The 18,647-nt window shown below is 42.3% G+C and overlaps 1 protein-coding gene across 2 annotated transcripts in view; it reads left to right on the top strand.

The window, feature by feature from the left end:
• Nucleotides 1-18,091, top strand: part of TMED8 (transmembrane p24 trafficking protein family member 8) — a 28,322-nt gene extending 10,231 nt beyond the window's left edge. The window contains exons 2-7 of one of the 2 annotated variants that reach the window (XM_032482439.1): nt 2,206-2,287; nt 6,922-7,051; nt 8,859-8,985; nt 9,203-9,508; nt 10,769-10,897; nt 12,371-18,091. In XM_032482439.1, the coding sequence (XP_032338330.1) occupies nt 2,206-2,287; nt 6,922-7,051; nt 8,859-8,985; nt 9,203-9,508; nt 10,769-10,897; nt 12,371-12,408 (812 nt within the window). In that variant the 3' untranslated portion in view covers nt 12,409-18,091. Of the gene's footprint in view, nt 1-2,205; nt 2,288-6,921; nt 7,052-8,858; nt 8,986-9,202; nt 9,509-10,768 lie in introns of both variants that reach the window. The other variant, XM_032482438.1, reaches the window with a different exon arrangement.
• Nucleotides 18,092-18,647: the final 556 nt, after the last annotated feature.

Below are 18,647 nucleotides of genomic sequence, written 5' to 3'. Positions count from 1 at the left end.
TGGAACAAAAAGGAACAACAGAAGGAGGCCAACTGGCAGAGTCATCTAGGGGGTGAGTGAGAGGACTGGAGGTGGTCGGTCTTCCCTAGTGCTCTAACCTCTTAGGGGAGGAACTTGCGGGAAATGTGATAGCAGGCTGTAAGTATTTGAAAGGATATTGTGGGGAGTAGTGATCGAGAAGCAGAATCTATCAGGAAGCAAATTTTACTTAGGTCAACTTAGGGAAGAACTGTCTTTTCTCAATGAAAAGGGCCTCTTCATAGACTAGCAGAGACTGGAGAACATCTGACTTTTGTCTTTGACTCAGTTGCTTTGTTGAGAGGTGTAAAGAAGACCTCGGGCCTCCTCCTGTGTTTCTTCTTTACGCTCACACTGCCACACTCACGACACTTCTGACACCAGATGTGTGGACTTTTTTCCCCACACCAAGCAATTCTGCAACACCACGTGGGTGTCCTACAGTTTAACTCAATTCTAAACACTGTCTACCTGGAGATAGTGTCAGATCCGACTGGTTAAGGGCTCAGTTCCCCTAAACGGCTCCCACCCACTTCAGATGTCAGTCACAGGTGTTATTCCCTGGGTTACCTACAACTTCTGTCAATCTTGGCTACAAATTGGAGGTTCCCGTGACCTCCTCCCTCTTGGATTTGATTATTTGCTAGAACAGCTCAGAGAACTCAAGGAAACACTTATGTTTACCAGTTTGTTAAAGGATATGGTAAAGTTACAGAGGAACAGTCAGATACAAAGAGTAAGGTCTGGAAGGAACCCAAGTGAAGGAGCTTCTGTCCCTGTGGATTTGGGGTGGGTCACCCTCCTGGTATGCGGCTGTGTTCACTGAACTGGAAGCTCTCAAAACCCCATACTTTTGGGATTTTTATTGAGGCTTCATCATGTAGGTGTGAACGATCATTAACTCCATTTCCAGCCCTTCTCCCCTCTCTAGAGAATGGGGGCTGGAGTTGAAAATCCCAAGCTTCTAATTATGGCTTGGTCTTTCTGGTTACCAGACCCCATCCAGGAGCCCAAGAGTCACCTTATTAGAACAAGAGACATTGTTATCACTCAGGAAATTCCATGGGACTCTGTGTCAGGAACCAAAGTCAAAGACCAAATATTAGAACAAAAGAAACTCCTAGTGCTCTAATCACTTAGGAAATTAGAAAGGTTTTATTCTGTGCCAGGAACTCAAGGCAGAAACTAATTGATGTATTTTCTATTATCTCACAAGAGGAAAGTTGGGTGGCATAAGCACCAAGGTCTTTCTACCTATGAGAGTGAGCTGACAAAAAAAATAGATCTTATTCACATACAAAATAATGAGAATAGATTATAAAGTTGGATCACAAATATTTGCCGGTTATGTCACTTTTATGTTCCTACCAAACTCTGAAATTTTCAGCATTTGAGGCTTATGTCATTACATTGTATTTTATACTGAGAAGTGAACTTTGGGCTTTAGTTTCTTGCTGCCTTAACTAGAGGAGGTTCACTGGAGGTTATCTAAACACAATGAACCATATGCTTTTCTGAGTGCTCACGGAAAGGCTAAATAAATACGCCATAAAGTTTAGTAGTACCTAATGGTTAAGAGCATGATTGCCTGGGTTTGAATCTTGTCTCTATGCTTTAGTTTCCTTACCTGCAAGATGGCAATGTAAATACCAGGCATAGGCTTGTTGTGAGCCTGGGAACAGGGCCTCAATTCCTTGAGGATGCCTAATAGTTACTCAGTAAGTCATTGGTGAATGACTGAGTGAGTAAGTGAGTGAAATTACAAAATCCTTTCCCTGACCCTGGATACCGTGACATGAGCTGATTGAATGTAGGGGTGGCACTTTCTGCTCTGGCACTGAATTCCAGGTCATTTCATCCTACATTCCATTCTGTACTCTACGTTCTGCCCAGTTTAACCATTTGCTATCTGGGAAATGTGATTCTTAAATTAGGATTAATTCTGTGGGGATTTGTTTTGGAAAATGGCTTATTTTTTTATGAGTAGGTTATAACAGTCTGAGAATATTTGGATGTAATGACTTGAATAATTTATGTGCTGGGCCTCCCGCAGTATAAAGTTTATGCCTAGAATATTTTTGGAAAGAGAAAGTTGGTTGACTACTGTCAGATTTTTAAAAAAGATAGAAGATAATTATGGTTGTGTTCCCTCTCAGGCACTGAATTTTTCTTTCCATGATTTTCTAGAGAATGAAGATCTAGAAGACACCAAGGTCACCTCTCTAGCAGCTTCTGCCTCTGATCTAGAACCACATTCCTCACCCTACAGGTAGGGACAGCAACTACTTAGGATGTAATGCTTCTAGAGGATTCTTCTTCTGAGATAAGGAATTGATGGAGGAAGTAGACAGCGACTTTAAGGGGGAATACAAATTGAAGTGAAGAGTATGGAGACTGTTATCATTAACTAGTCAACCCTTATGTGTATCTAGGGGCAATGTGAGATATCTTTCTGGTTATAAAATTTTCTTTCACTCTCAGAGAGTAAAACTGTGACAGATAGTATAGTGTCTTCATTTATCTCCTCCCAAAGACCAGGTTTAAATGTTAAAACGTTAAAAGTGGCTCCCAGGTTGACTTTCAAGACAATGTATTTTTGATTTTTACTCATGAAATGCACACAAACACACTATTGGAGGCAATTTTAAAAATTATGTAGTTTTCAGAGTAAACCATTATGATGACCTTCAGGTTGTCATTCTTAAATTCCCTTTCCACCCATCTCATCCACCTGCCGTCAGTGATCTCAGAGTATAGCAGAAAGGGAGTAGTACTACAGAACTCTAGACTACGTGGAAGCCACAAGGCATTAATGGAATAATTAATGAAAAACTATATTTTGGAGAAACCTGAGCTACTGTGTATTATAGTCCAACAGATCAATTCACGGTACAACATGGTCCAGTAGAACCTGTGGTCTCTATGCCCCACGCAAAATTGATGGCTAGAGATGGGGGGAATGTCAGGATATTTTAAAAATCTGTTATTTCTTAGGTAGAACTTCTTTCTTCTTATCTTTATATATAAATAAAACTTTTTTCCCTCAGAATGGAAGATAATAATGATTAATATACTTATAATATAGGTGATAATAGTGTTAATAGCCAGACTTGGTTGAGTGTTTCTCTGTAATAATGATAATAAAATAGTTACTTTTTATTAAATGTTTCTATTTGCTCAATACTGTACTAGGTGTTAAAATATATTATCTCATTTAATTCTCATAACAAACCTAATGAAATAAGTATTTTTTTAAGATGAGGAAAATGAAACAGTGAATTTGATAATTTGTCCAAGCTCACACAGCTTTAGGTTTGTCTGCTCTAAAGATTATTTTCAAAATAGAAAGGTTTTGAGTTCTATGCTTAGAGCTACTAGGTTGTTACATATAAGGACCCTTTTAGAAGACAGCCTCCTCAAGGCGTTGATTCTGTGAGACAATTCAGGTTCTCGTCAAATCCCCTGAGGGGAACGTCCTTCCATTCTCCTGCCACCACCCTATTTCTGCACATGTTGACTTGAAGGATCTTTGGGGGATGGCTTTTGTCACGGAACTAATTTTTCCTCCAAAGAGTAAACAGCTTTTTGAGTGACAAATATAGAACATTCTTAGAAAAAAGGAGGTAAAATTTTCAAGTTTTGTTTCTAGAATCTAGTGTGTGAAGGAAGAAAAAAGTCCAGCAAGCATGACGCCTTGAAGTTTAGTGTTTGTGCTTTGTATATTTTAGAAATGGAAACAGCACAAATCTCTGTCTTTCCACCACTTTGGGACGGCCTCCCTGCTCTGGGTCAGCATAAACCAGAAGGCTTACAGTGGGAGTTTTTCCTTTACCTGGTTTATCATTGGCATCAAGTGATCTGCAGTTTATCTTTCCCCAGCTACCCTTCACTAGTTCTTCAGAGCATAAAATGCTAATGGGAATATTAAATTTATGTGGCTGTTGCATGTCCCATTTAAAATATTTTTTAAACAAGCAGAACCATACTTGTGTAAAGTAGCATGCACCAAGGCGAAGAAGAGGCTGCATTTTAGATGCCATACACAGTAGGGTCAGGTGGATGGTCAGACTGACTGCTGTGTTCTCACATTCCAAACAGTCCCCTTTTGTTCCCAGACAAAAGTTAACTTATTCATTATTAATTCAACTATATTTGTTGAGAGCCTGCTGTTTCCTGGCAGTGTTCTGGACACTGAAGCTATCACAAACGAACAGACAATCCAAGTCCCTGGTTGCTCATGCAGTTTACATTCTATTGGGGGAGGCAGATGGAAAACAAATGTACATCATATTTTGTAGAATCTAAGTTGCCATCAGCCGTAAGATGAATGGTCATTTTACATACCACCAAGAAAGGAAAAATGCCCGAGAGAGAGTCTAGTAAGAGACCCCCCACCAATGCCTGCACCTTCAGTAAAAAGAGAAACAAGGAAAGAGATCCTTCCACACAGAAAGGAAAATGCGGATCCGCAGGGAAATGTGGATGTCTCAGCCGCGGCGCTGCGTAAGGGGAGGAAAATTACCTCCCCTGAGAATGTGAACCACAAGTCTGTTCTCTAAATTCACTCTGCCAGTGTGGTCTAACCAAAACCCTTAAAAAGAACTTAATCTCAGGTCGCCTCAGTCGGTAGCGTTCCTGAGCCCTGGCAGAAGCATATGCAAATCTCAGGAGGAAGGACACCATGTCCATCCAGGCCCGTGGCCGTTTTAAGACGCCACCAAGTTTTAGGCCATCCCGTATTTCAGTTGTATCAAAACTGGAAAACAAATATGCATCTTGCAGTCAACAAAATATGGTACATAATGTGTCAGGTGGTCATAAGTGCAGTGAGGAAAAACGAAGCTGGATGGGGGTGTGAAGAGTGTTGGGGCCACAGAAAGTGAGCATTTTATGTACAGGCGTCTGGGAAGCCTCCCTGGCAGTGACAGCTGAGCAGAAACCTGAAGGAAGGAAGCCCTGAGGTAACTGGGGGCAGAGTATTCTAGGCTGAGGTGATAGTAGCAGCCCCCAACCCTCAGGTGGGGGAGTGCTTGCCGTGTCTGAGGACTCCCGGAGATTCAGGAGGCCACCGTGACTGGAGCGGACTGGGCAAGGCCAGGTGAGGCCCTCCTGGGACATGAGGTCAGCGTGCAAAGGGCCCTAGGGCTCCCTGCGACAGGCTTGGCCGTAGACGCTGTGCCTGCAGAGGGAGGGGACCCAGTCCTGCCGTCTCGCTCACCTCCTAGTAGAGGAGACAAATAATAGATAGTATCAAAACAGACTCCCATTTCTAGGTTTAAGAGAATAAAATAGACTCACGGCCTAGATGAGTTTACACTTTACACAAGATTACCCTAGCAAACCTACAAACAACAACCAAGTTCTGATTTTCATAGTAAGTGCCTCTTGTTCTGAGGTAAATTGGAGTGACTTACGTATTTCAAAGCTGGCTCTGTTTTATCTGAAGAAGAGGTAACTTATAAACTAGGGGTGATTTTTCTTGTTTGTGTTAAAAAAGAGAGAGAGAGAAAGAAGGAAGGAAAGAAACTCATGAACTCCAAAATAAGCCCTGTTTCCCCATGTGGTTTACAGTGTGGTTCTCCAGTCGGTTCTCAGCCTTTCTGAGGAAATGGACGCTGCCCGAAAGCAGTGGTTCTCAAAACTTTGCACACTTAAAAATTCTTGAGGACCTCAAAGAAGTTTTGCTTATGTGAGTTGTATCTATCAATGTTTACAATACTAGAAATTAAAACTGGAAAATTAAAAAATATTCATTCACTTGAAAAGAACAATAAGGAACTCATTACATGTTAATATAAATGACGTATTTTTAATGAAAAACAGCTATTTTCATGTTAATATAAATGACATATTTTTAATGAAAAACAGCAAAAGTAATTTAGTGGGAAGAGAGATGTTGTAAATCTCTTTAATGTCTGGCTTAACAGAAGACACTTGGATTCTTAGATCTGCTTCTGCGTTTGTTCTGTTGTGATATCATATGTCATACAGTTTCTGGAACTTCTGAGAAGATGAAAATGAACAAAGGCAGATAATATTTTAGGATGATTAGGAAAAGGTATTGACTTCGCAGACTCCCCTGAAAGGGCCTTAAGGACTCCAGGGGTCCCCAGACTATACTTTGATAACTGCTACTCTGAAGAATCCATGCTACCTTTTGTTGGCAACAGATTTCTAAGAAGCCTGGGGTATTGCGCTGCAGCCCTGGCACTTAACCCACTTTCTGTCTCTCCGAAGCCAGGAGAAATGGAAGACAGCGTACATTATCCCCCTGCTTCTTTGTGTTATAAGTCATTGGGATAGTAGATTAATGGGCTTAAATAAGGAAAGAAAGTGACTGCCTTTTAAAATTACTCGGTGAACTGGGTGTGATATGGACATCAGTGGTAGCATGTGAGTGGAAATGCTGACCTGCTCCTGGGCTAACAGTGGAGAGGGTCGCCTTGCTGATCAGTCCGCACTTCTGCTGTTTTGTGAGCAATTTTTGGTTTGGGTGAGGCCTCCTCCCTTTGCTTCTAGCAGTGACTTTATGTGTTGCACAGAACTGAGATTCCAGCTCTTCTTTTGTTGAAATTCTGTGTGGAGCAAATGGCATGGGTCCCAGAGTGAGGAGTAAAACCAGACCCCACCGTCCATCTCAGACAACTGAGCTGTGTGTTTATCATGGTTCTCGGAGCCTGGGACCTGGAGTTGTCAGTTCTGGGCCCCCACATGCTGTCACTGGTGTATTGCGGTCCATTTCAGCCCTGGGCAGCAGCCAGTGGAAATGACAGTAAACCTAAATCCCAGAGGAAAGCAGGGCTTGAGGGTGCCCTTTGAAGGTTCTTTTCTCTCTGAGTTTCTCCAGGACTGTTGTGCCTTTTAAAAGAGTTCTTGAATTGACATGCTGTCTTGCTCTGAGAGGCCGCAGATGGTAGCTCCAGTGAGAGAGGATGTCACAGAAGATCAGCTGAAAGCAGCTGGTGCCATAGAGGCTCAGGCCTCAGTGGAACAGGAATTGCTGCCTGCGGACCAGGCCCCGGTCCTCAGCAAGGTAGGAAGCGCGTTCTCTACAAGCACGAGATTGTGGCACCAGAGTTTGATGTGTTTGGGTGGGTTGGAATTAAAAAGCACCAGGGCATTTCACATTTAATTATTTGGGAATAAGTGTGTGTATCCCTCCAGGGCCCATCACTATACCGGCACTTGGTAAGCATCTATTCAAAAAATGAAGTGTTAGAATAAATGTTCACATGTTGTCTGAAATCCTTTCCATGTGAGGAGCCTTTAACCACTGGATTGCATTAGTCTCTGTTTTCTTGTGGTAGAGCTACTCAGTATTTATGGTAAAGATTCCACAGAAGTGGTACCAGTAACAGTGGTCTCCCTACCATGGATGAAGGGGTTGTTTGTACCACTGTTAACATTTATAATAGCAAATGGTGTTGGTGTTAGGAACGACAATGCCAAACATTATAATTTTATTTGTATAATGCTGTCTAGTTTACAAAGCATTTTTACCCACAGTACTTCATTTATTCCTGAGAATAACCTTGTGAGATATGTACCATCATGTCCCCATTTTACAGATGGGGAAACAAGCTAAGAGTTGTTAGTAATACTTTACTAAGGCTATGCAGCTAATAAGTTGCAAACGAAATCCTTTGTTTCACCTTCTGGAAAAGGAAGAACTCATGCAAGCAAGTTAGCCAAAATCTGATTTACCTCCTTGAGCAGTGAAGATAAGAGCTGAAGGACCTACTCTCCAGTAACAGATATTACGTGTAGTCTGGGAGGATTACAAAATTTACTTATTTATTTCTTGCAACTATAATTCTGATTTCTTAACTGGACTGCTGTCTCTCTGATGTCCTCTCCTATGTTGGCAGTAGGCGTACATTTCTTGAGTTGCCTACCGACGGCTTAGAGAAGGAGCAGAAAATTAAGGCACAATAGCATGAGACAGGGAAATGCTAATCTGAGTGATGTGAAGTGAAACCCTCTAGGGAGAGATTGCAGGCTCCTGCCACGGGTCAGTGAGGGCTTTGAGTATCGAGTGACATTTGTACTCTTCATGGAAGTCAGATGTCTGGCAGCAAATATACTGTTTAAATGCAAATCCTGGCACTAGTCTAAGGTGAAATTGTAATTGTTTATAGAACACTGTTAGTGGATGAGACAGCCTATGGGATGAGACATCCAAGGTAGCCATGGGTGAGAGAGAGAGACAGAGGCAGAGTATGAACCAGATTCTCTCTCTGCAGTGCTCTGGTGAATTGATTAGCAGTGATCTGGAAGTCACTTTGAATAGACATTGTAGTAGGAGGATGTGCGGCAGATTGAGCTAAACCCTAGATGCGAGAACTGTTAAGAGAGGAGCTGCAGGGTGGGACTTGCAGGCTGAGGTGAGACCAAGGCATGGATGGCCCAGAAACGCTGTCCATGTGAAAGTCAGTAGCAAACTTTCAGGATGTTCATGGGCAAAGATTTCATAAAGGGTCTGAAGTGGGAAAGTTGCAAAAAGTAGGAGAGAACAAGCAAGAATCTTTAAACTAGGAAATATACTGGTGGCATTAAAAAAAGTTGGTAGTAGGGGAGTGGTATATAGCTCAGTGGTAGAACACACGCTTAGCATGCACAAGGTCCTGGGTTCAGTCCCCAGTACCTCCATTAAAAAGAAAAGTTGGTAGAATTTATTAGCAATAAGCAGCTGGAGGACAGAGGAGGAAGGTTGAAAAGCATTTAGGCTTTGAGTTGAGAGAGTTGAGGTAATAGGGCAGGGGTGGGCAGCCTTCATTTGGAAAGAGGCTAGTTGGAATCTGCCTTGACATGTGCCATTTAACCAGAATTCTGTTGTGCAGATGGCCAAGTACCATGGTCCACAAAGGTCTGGGGACATCGTTATGATCCAGTCTGAGCACACAGGAGCTATAGATATTCTTTCAGCTGATTTGGAATCTGCAGACCTTCTGGGGGACCACAGGAAAGGTGAGACCTTTGGGGGGTGTGGAAGGTGTTTTTTTTTTTTTGGTTCCCAGTGGGTACTCAAAGAAAGGCAGGCAGACAGATGGAAGGAAAGGAGGAAAGTGACCTGTGAAAGGGAGTCAGGGAAGCCAGTAGGAGGAATGTTGACTCCCTAAGCAAGATGCCAGGTATGGTGACATTTCCTCTGAGTTCCTCAGTGGTAAACTGCCTGTCCTTTCAGTTTCCCCACCTCTGATGGCTCCTCCGTGCATCTGGACCTTTGCCAAGATGAAGGAATTCAAAAGCAAGCTGGGCAAAGAGAAGAACAGCCGGCTGGTGGTGAAGCGGGGTGAGGTGGTGACCATCCGGGTACCTACCCACCCGGAGGGGAAGCGTGTCTGCTGGGAGTTTGCGACTGATGACTATGACATTGGCTTTGGAGTTTACTTTGACTGGACCCCTGTAACCAGCACTGACATAACTGTGCAGGTCAGCGATTCTAGCGAGGACGAGGATGACGATGAGGAAGAGGAGGAGGAGATTGAAGGTAAATTTAATTTTAACATAATTTGTGGTTTCCTTTTCAGGCTGAACCTAAGTTCTAGCGATCACTTCCTGTGTTGTTCCAGCCCTCCTTTTCCTTAGAATGCAGTGAAGAATCCCTTTCAGCATTGCGAGCTAAGTTGAATGATGCAGGCCAAAGTAGACCATCAAAGAACATTGTTTGGTAGGAGTTGGTATTAATGGTAAAGAAGTGGAAAGCTTCTTTCGTTTTAATCAGTACCCAGCTGTTTCCCCCAGGATCTCCTTGGGGATGGGTGGGGTGAGGGGCAGGGAAAGAAGCGGGTCAGTGCTGCTGTATGTAGAGGCAGTGTCTCTCAGAGCACATAGGAACCTGAGATTATTTTACATTTCTCAATTAGTTCTGGTATATTTACCTTTATTCCTGATCTGGAACCAAACTGAGTGATTACAGTTTGCTGAATTACCCATTCTCTCCTCCATCCAAACGGTTACAGCTGGCTGACTACTGTTTACTTCTTTACTTCATGCCCGGAGCAGTTTTAAAAATAGTCTCCGTGCTCTGTCAGTTGTTACTTGCAGCGCCTACTCAGGATGGTCCTGAGAATGCTTTTTTTCTTCTTCTTCTTCTTCTTTTTTTTTTTTTGTAATACAAGAGTAGGTTCTAAGCATTAGCCTTATTCCTTGGTTTTCCCGTATAATCTTACTGTCAATCCCTTCACTTGCTTCTGCATGGAAAAGCAAGTCTGCAGGGCAGTCGTCAGGTATTCAGGGAGGAGGAGAACCTCAGATCCATCTGCTGCGCTTTGGGGGCCCAGGAGGAGTTCGACGTCACTCAGGGTGGCACATTTGTCTGCATTTCCTACCTCATTTAGCTGGTTCTTTCACCTGTTGAATGAAAGGATGTCAGAATCTTCCCTTCTCAATATCTTTTTCTCCCCCTTGGAAATGTCCAGGTGCCCCTGGAGCTAGGAAGGCTCTGTAAGGCTAACTCATTGTTTCTTAGTGGAGACACTATTGGCATTTGGGGCAAGACACTTCTTTGTTGAGCAGGTACTATCCAGATGTTTAGCACTCCTGGACCCTTGGGCACTAAATGCCAGTATCACCTGTTAGTCACTCTGATGGCCCAAAGGCCACCAAACATTTCCAAATGCCCATAGGAGGGCAGTAGCATCCCTCAACTGGGTGAAAGCCGCTGGGTTACCTGGTCCCTCTTTCCACTTTCAGGTAGGTATATTTGGTCTCTGAACTCATGGACAAACACTACCCTTTGCTCATACAGACCCTGTCCCAGCTGGAGATGTGGAGAGAGGCTCCAGGAGCTCCCTGCGGGGCCGCTATGGGGAGGTCATGCCTGTGTACCGGCGGGACAGCCACCGAGACGTGCAGGCTGGCAGCCACGACTACCCTGGTGAGGGCATCTACCTGCTCAAGTTTGACAACTCCTACTCCCTGCTTCGCAACAAGACTCTCTACTTCCACATCTACTACACTAGCTGAAGGCCCGCTGGGACCGGAGGCAGGCGGGTATTGGCTGGCTGGAGCAGGCTGCCAGCTGAGGCCTCTTGTTTCAGATAGGCAAGAGCTAGAAGTGCAGCGTGAGGCTCCTGACCCTCACACCCTGCCCGGTGTGCCTGACTGCTGACCCCGCGTAGCTTTTCCCCCTTCTTGGCTTCTGCAGATGGTGATGTAGTGTCCCTGTTCTGTGGTCCCTGACTCATGCTCTTCTCGCATTAGACTCCGGCAAAATCTCTCTGTGGAGGAAACCAACAGGACAAAGCCTAAAAGGAAGCTGGTTGTTGTCTTTTAAAAACAGGTTTGTTTGGGTACAAGGAATAGTGTTCCAGTTGCTGCTCCCTCCTCTCCCAGAGCCTTCTTGCTGATGTGTTTAGTGGCACCTGCTCTCTTCATTTTTTGAAAGGGCTGGAAGAGGGCAAAGCACATTGTCCAGAAGGAACCCAGTCTCTTGGATGGAGACAGCTCTGTCCAGCCTCTCACCACTGCCATATTCCCGCCTGCTGGTTCTTCATGGTCTCTGGCACAGGCTGGGAGCCCTCACTGCCTCTGGAGGGGTGTTATTAGTCCTGTGGTTTGGCTCTGCCTCTTTCCCTCCTCCTCTCCCTTTCTGAAGTCTGTGTCTTTGCCATTACAGCCAGAACTAACATGCCATCTAAGGGGATGATCAGTGTAGTCTCAGATCTTCTGGGAAGAAAAACTGCCTCCATCACTTCCTATTTCAAGAAGTAGTGTCCCTTTTCAAGGGCACTGGTGGTCGAAGGGGACAGGATAGAAATTAGGTGCTGGATTGATCTTGGAACCCACATTTTTGAAAGTCAATTGTAACCAAATTATTTTTTGTATAATCAAAGAAACAGGGATATAATCTGAGAGAGAAGGTCAAAAAGCAAAACAAAACAACACTCCAGATTCCCCACCACCTTTTTTTTTTTTTTTGGTCTTTAGAATAGAATATAAGTGTTATTTAGAAATTTTGCTTTGGAACCAGTGAGATTTCCAAAGTTTCTGGACTTAGGTTTCTTGCATTGAGGGCTTAAAGCTCTTGGTGTTCAGAGTCTCTTAGGAAAGGTGATAATGAAGTGTCACGGCTGCTGCCGGTTGGATTTGCTCTTTACCAGGCCTGCGTGTCCCTAGTGACAGCCTCTTCCTCTCTGTGAACCCAGGCGTGCTGCAGGTGTGGCAGCCAGTGTCACCAGAGCAGCAGGGCCTCCGGCAGAGGAGGGACCACTGCGGTTGTTTGTACTTCCTTCTTTCTTACTCCTTGTGTCAAGCCTGTTACTGCCTTAGAATTTTGACTAATAATTAGATTTATTTATTACTTTATTTATTTATTTTTTAAGCACATTTCATTTTGCCTTTGAGACAGTTTCCATCTGTTTCTCAGAAGGCTTCCATCTGCGCTGAGCCATTGAGGCCACCTCTCCTGTGGAGTTAAAGATGATTTTAGGAGAAGTCGGGAATGATGTTCCATTCATGCAGGTCAGTTCTGTGATGCTTTGGGAGGAATCTGTCCCTTCTGAGATGGATGGATGATGCCAGCTCAACCCAGCACTTCCTGTGAGGAATTCTAGGTTGTGAGGGAATCTGCCCAGGACTGAGTGCTGAGAACTAGCCAACCGGAGAACTCCTGTGATTCCAGGATTTCAAAGTCCTTTGCTCACTCTGAGGAGTCACCCTCTTCCTGATGTTTCCTTTGGTTCATTCTTTCCTTATGTGGGTACCGCATACCAAGCCTCCCCTCCATACAGGAGCAGAAACTCAAAGAACAGGGCTCCTGGCAATAGATCTGTGGTAGCATCTACGTCATGACCAAAGGGCGGTACAGCTGCACCTCCTATTCCTCTGGGAGCAAAGCCCCAAGTAGGATAGGATGCTATGGACTGCCATAGCATCGCCATCCTCTGAGCGGCATCATACCTCCATTTATTTTATATTTGAGTGCATTTTGTAGAGGATTACACCGGTCCAAATTTATATACCTTGTAAGAAGTTAGAAATTATTTGAGTGACTGTCTGTTGGGGCAGTGAAAGCAAACTTGCTGTGCCTCATCCCATCAGGTAGCTGCGTGACCGCTCTTTTCATCACCGAAGTTGAATCATGCCTTAGCTAACTGAATAGATTCTTTATAAAATAATTTTCTACCGAGCTGTCCTCCAGTCAGCTGAAGCCTGGCTTATTTTTCCTTTTTATTATTAACTTATGACTTTCTCATAAAATGGAGCTATCAGGCCATTGCCAGCTCCTTGGAATGACACTATTTTTGCCATGAGAGTCTCTGTACTTATTTTCTTTGCAATCCTAGTTTTGTTGCATCAGGGAAGCCTGAGGGACTTGTTCCCATCACCTCTGTGTGCCTCTTATTGTCCAGTCACTTGTGAAGTCTTGGACTGTGTTACATTTCATTCTGTACTGGTGTTTCATTAACAGTGCTTCTTTGATCCATTCACAAAAAAAGATACTTTCGCTGTCTAATCAATTCATTGTCCTATATTAAATAACTGAAATTATTGAACTCTAGGGACAAAATATTATTTACTGAAGCACAGGTAATTACTGCGAATTTCATAGCCCTGCAAATCCTAAGAAGTAGCTACTTCCTTAGTTTCTTCCTAAATTTACAGAACCAAACAATTGAAAATCACTTGCTTTCACTCCCACCCTGTTCTTTAGAGCACAAATAAATATTAACATACAATGGGAAGAAAGCGCTTCATAGTAGGCAAGAGACTGGGGTTCTCTACACGGAGTGGCTGAGTTGTTAAGTTTCTTCAGTATGTTTAGTTTTCTTAATTTGTTGAGAGATGGGGCTTTAAAAAATTTAAAGAGTTTATTTTTCCCAGCATCTTATTTTGAAAATTTTTCAGCAAACAGAAAACTTAAAAGAAGTATATAGTGAACACCCTTATGTATACCCATCACATAGATTTTAAAATTATAAACCTGATTTTTAAAACAAGGATTATTCTACTATTCTGTTCCTTTTGACAAGTGTCCAATTAGAGTATGTTCCCTGCACAGACATCAGCTCTCCTAGGTCAGAGAGCTCCTGATTTTTCAGTGGACTTGCTTCCTTCAGCATCAGTTACTTGGGGAGGCGGTCCTCATAAAAATGTGTCTTGGTCTTCATTTTTCAAAACTCATGCTGTAGTCCCCTCTCCCTCAGGCCATAATTTCTAATGTTTGCTTCTCCACCTGGCATGTTGGAGTGAGGGTAATTGTGAAACTGCTCTGGAAGGAATTTATTCTAATCTCTGTTGCTTTACGACACATCCTCAGGACTCTGAAATTAAAACTCAATCCTCAAATAATATGTAGCTTTAAAATTGAAGTAAGTAGCAACTTGAAATTAGGCCATTGTTAGTTATTTTTTTCTTAATTGATTCATGCACCTTAAAAATATTTTTATCTGTTATTTAGGAAAGAAAATCTTAGACTTTTTAAGAGTATATATTGTCCCTTATAATATATATATGGAAGAGATCAATCTGAAGGCTCACTTTTATTAATCAGTGGGTTTGGTATTATTGTAAAACATCATTTATAGAAAATATCTAAGTTATCTGTTTTTGATGAGCCCTATCCAGGCCCTCTTTTAAAGAATTAGGTGAGACCCAAAACCTAAAATCTGTATTTTTATTTGTCTTTCAAGACCACTTTTCTGCGAAAGTTTGCAAAGACTGTTGTTTTCAAGGAAGGGACATGAGTGAAACAATTTCATGCAGCTTGAGAATTGCCTTTTAAAATGGTTAGTAAGGAATGAAAACAGTAAAATGAGAGGAAGAGAGAAAAGCTATCAAATGTATCCCAGAATTTTGCTCATATCCTGATTTTGTGTAGTTCCTCAGTTCACATTTCATTAGTTGGAATTGTTCCTTAGGCCAGAAGCCTCACTGGTCCTCCCTGTGCTTGTTGGAGAAATCCCAAACCCACTTTGCTGTCTTTCCCAACAGTGAAGACTTTAGAAATATTTTTGAGTAAGTCTCCTCTGCTAAGTGTGATCCTGACCTAAGGATTGATTTCATCTCTGTGTTCTCTGGGATTTGCGAGTCTGGTGCCATGAAAAAAGATGGTGAGTTTAGAAAGAGACCAGGAGGAGTGCCAGCTGTGTCTCTGTAGCCTCGGTTGTGACTGTGGCCAAAAAGGGATGAAACAGGTTAGTTTTGCCCAACATCACAAGAGTGTCTTTGTGAACAAGCTGTGCCCTCTGTAGGCTGACCTTCCTGTGAGGTGTAAGAATCACCATCTTTTAAAATCTTTTTTAGCAGTAAATGGAGCTAACCAAACGGACAGTTTGTCTTCCTTTTAGAGACTTCCATTTAGAATTTCTCCTGGGTCTAAAAGGTCCACATCAACCTTTTTAACTAGTCTCTTTCCACCTGGTCAAAAGTGTAGACCTCTTAGAAACCTGAATCTGCTAGAAAAGGGAAGAGCACCATCCCTATAGAATCTCAGTGGTTGAGAAGAGTTGGAAAGTGAGTTTCTGTCTGAAGGAAGGTGATTTCATTTTTTGTTGTTGTGAGGGGCAGCTTGTTAAGGGATATATGCTCTTTAAAAAGCCCGTCATTGTATTCATTGTATTTGATTGTGCTCAGAGAGCCAGGATACATAATTCTTTGGGGAGTAAGTAGGGAATAGGTTCTAAAACCAATCACAAGTTGGGTGCTTTCCAGCAACCCAGTATATGGCGAATATCCATATGACCAAAGTCCCAATTTTCATGCACACAGGATCCTATCTCTAGGCCCTTATTTCCCCACAGCTGAGAGACAAAGAGAGGGACTAGGCCCCCTCCATTTCTCTCTGATGTCTTGATTATTTATGGTATTGTTTAGCATCGGCACCATGATATCCAAGGCCTCAGTTTACCTGATTAATCAGAATTAAATAGTGTGAGTTGAGCAGATCAGGCAATCGACCTTGGTTGGAAGTAGGGCTGGGGAGGGATTATGACTTACAGTCCCAAATTGGGATAGCCAGGTAATTCATGTATGACTGTGCAGTTGGAACTCTTTGTTAACTTTACCAAGCAAGTCAAGAGGATGTGACAGTGCTGTGCTGATGAGGATGACAAATTAATTGAGTTGGCTAATGAATAGAGGCAAGCCCTCCCTCTATGGGAACCAGATTCTGTCACTGGCTCTGTGTCATTTCAGTGTGAGCTTGCAGCTCCACAGTGTCTCACAGTCTGGGTTCAGAGCCCACTAAAGGAGCCAGTCTTCTGTGGGCAGTGACTTTGGCCTTCTGCAAAGGAGAACCCCCAGGGGGCTGGTTCCTGATGGCCTCTTATTTGGGAATGGGGTAGGGGGAGTCAAGAGCTTGCTTTGGCTCTCTTGGTACCTGGCTATGGTCAGTGTCACCCCTTTGCTCTGTCCAGCCAGCCCAGCACCTGTGGGCACTCCTTTGAACATCTACCCAGTTATTTAGGTAGCGAGGTTAGGGCAGGCTTTGGGACCCAAAGGGTGAGAACCTTGCTAAATATTGTGTGGCCAGATTTCAGAAATCACTACTCCCTTTGGGGTGTTGCATTGTCCCTGCCTGAACCAAGAAGGCCAGACAAAGCCCCTCTTGTTTGAATGTCTTGTCATCAGCCTAGGAGAACCCAATTTAATTGCCTAAAGCCTTGATAGTGGGGTTCATTAACAAATAATCATTCCCTCAAAAATGAAGTCCAAAGGCACGAGACTCTGGCTATGAATTTATTTGTAGTCCTAGTCACTGGCTTGAACTCAAGATCAGATCTCTGTTATATGTACTTTGATTTCTTTTATGCCCCCAGGCATGTGGACCAGAGTTAATTTCATGGTTCTTCTTTACTCTTAAGAGATGAGGAAAAGGTGCCCCAGAAATCTAGAGATAGAGGCTTAAAAAAAAAATAAATTCCACAGTTTTCTGTCATTTTAAGCAGATAGTTTTGACTTATCCAGGGATAAAATAATATACATGAAATGATTTCCAGGGGACAAAGTATATTTCCTAAAAGTTCTGATATAGGGTCATAAACAATTGTGAAGTTTTGATTTGAAATATTATAGTATATGGGATTACAGAAGAGCCCTTAACTCAACTCGTTTCCTGACTCAGGTTTGAAATGCCTTGTCTGTAATGTTACCTGAGATTGGTTGTTATTGTTGGTTTTTAGGTTCAGGCAAGAATCATCTGGAAAACATTATCCTAATTCCTTCACTCATGTCCTAAGCAGTACATTTTACTAAGGAATTTTGTATTGAAAGCTCCACTGACACCCCTTTCTGAGATTATTGTCCCATAAATGAATTTGTTTTTATTTAATCAAGTTGAACTATTTTTATTTAGCCATGGTCAAGAGCAAGTAAAGTCTGGAGAAAGCAATTCAGTAACCCATGACTCCAGTTTGCTCATTTCCCTTAATAATGGGAAGTGCTTTGAAATTCACAAAAGAAAACTGCGTTGTTGGATGGATTATAAGAAAATGGTGGACTATAAGAAAGCCAGACTTTGGGTAAAGGTAATTGGAATAGAGGAGGTGCTTGAAGATTTCCTAAACTACCTTATACTGTTTATCTTATATTTCTGAAAGGCCTGCTTCGGTGCCATGCACTGAGATCTGTCAGTTGACTGAAAGATGATCACGCTTTCTTGGTCAATATTTAAGCAATTGGCAACCACAAAGGCGTTCTTTCCTTATTGTTCTATATCATGCACTGATGCTGACATTACAAAAAGGGGTCTGGAAGGGAAACGGTGTCACAGTCTTTTCTATTTAAAATACAAATTATCCCAACCAATCATTTATTGCAGTCAACTTATTTTACATATTCCCTATCAAGAGAAATGCTGTCAGCATCTCGTATGATTTCTAAGAGCTGTAAACCAAACTGTTATTTGTTATGTCCTGCTGAGTGGTTTTTCCTTTAAAATACCATATTTTACCAGCCTGTGGCACTGAATGTGTTGCTGTGATACACAGATGATCCTGAGCTATGGTTCTTGAAATAGCTCAGTTCTTGTGTTTTTATATTACGTAACAGTTTTGTGATGCTTTTGTGCATTCTTTGTCTTCTCTTCCAGGTTTTGAAATCTGTCATAAATAAACTTTTTCACTATGCACCTGTGGCATTTGCATTATATCTTAATGAACCTGACTTTCACTTTAAATTTTCTATTCATCCCTCTTCTGCATCTTTAGAGGAAAAGTATGCTTTAAATCTATATGAATTACTTTATAATTTCTTATTATAATCAATCAAACTTAATAAAATATTGAGAATGAGATTAATGATAGATCTTTTATCTGCATTTAAATTTATGGCAGAGTATGAACTGGGATCTGGGTTTGGCCCAAGAGCAGAAAAACTGGGTTAAGAGTGATGATTACGAAAAAGAACATTATTGAGTTTTGTCAGTATTTGGTCCTCAGGGATGTTCGTTTTTCCAGTGGACTGACTTACTCTGTTCAAATATGGAATCAGTACTCTGGACACCACGGTGATCATTTAACATAGTCTGAGTAATATTAATTCAGCCTAATTTCATTTACAGAAATGACACTATAAGATATCTTTGGCATCTCTTAAAATGACGCTTCTGCACGTCCTGGTACCTATTACAGAATGAGAAGGACTCACATCTGAGCAGAGAGGGGCATCATTTAAGTATCTTTTTC

This window comes from Camelus ferus, chromosome 6 (assembly GCF_009834535.1).
Source record: "Camelus ferus isolate YT-003-E chromosome 6, BCGSAC_Cfer_1.0, whole genome shotgun sequence".
Lineage (NCBI taxonomy): Eukaryota > Metazoa > Chordata > Mammalia > Artiodactyla > Camelidae > Camelus > Camelus ferus.
This window is presented reverse-complemented; position numbering and strand designations above follow the sequence as displayed.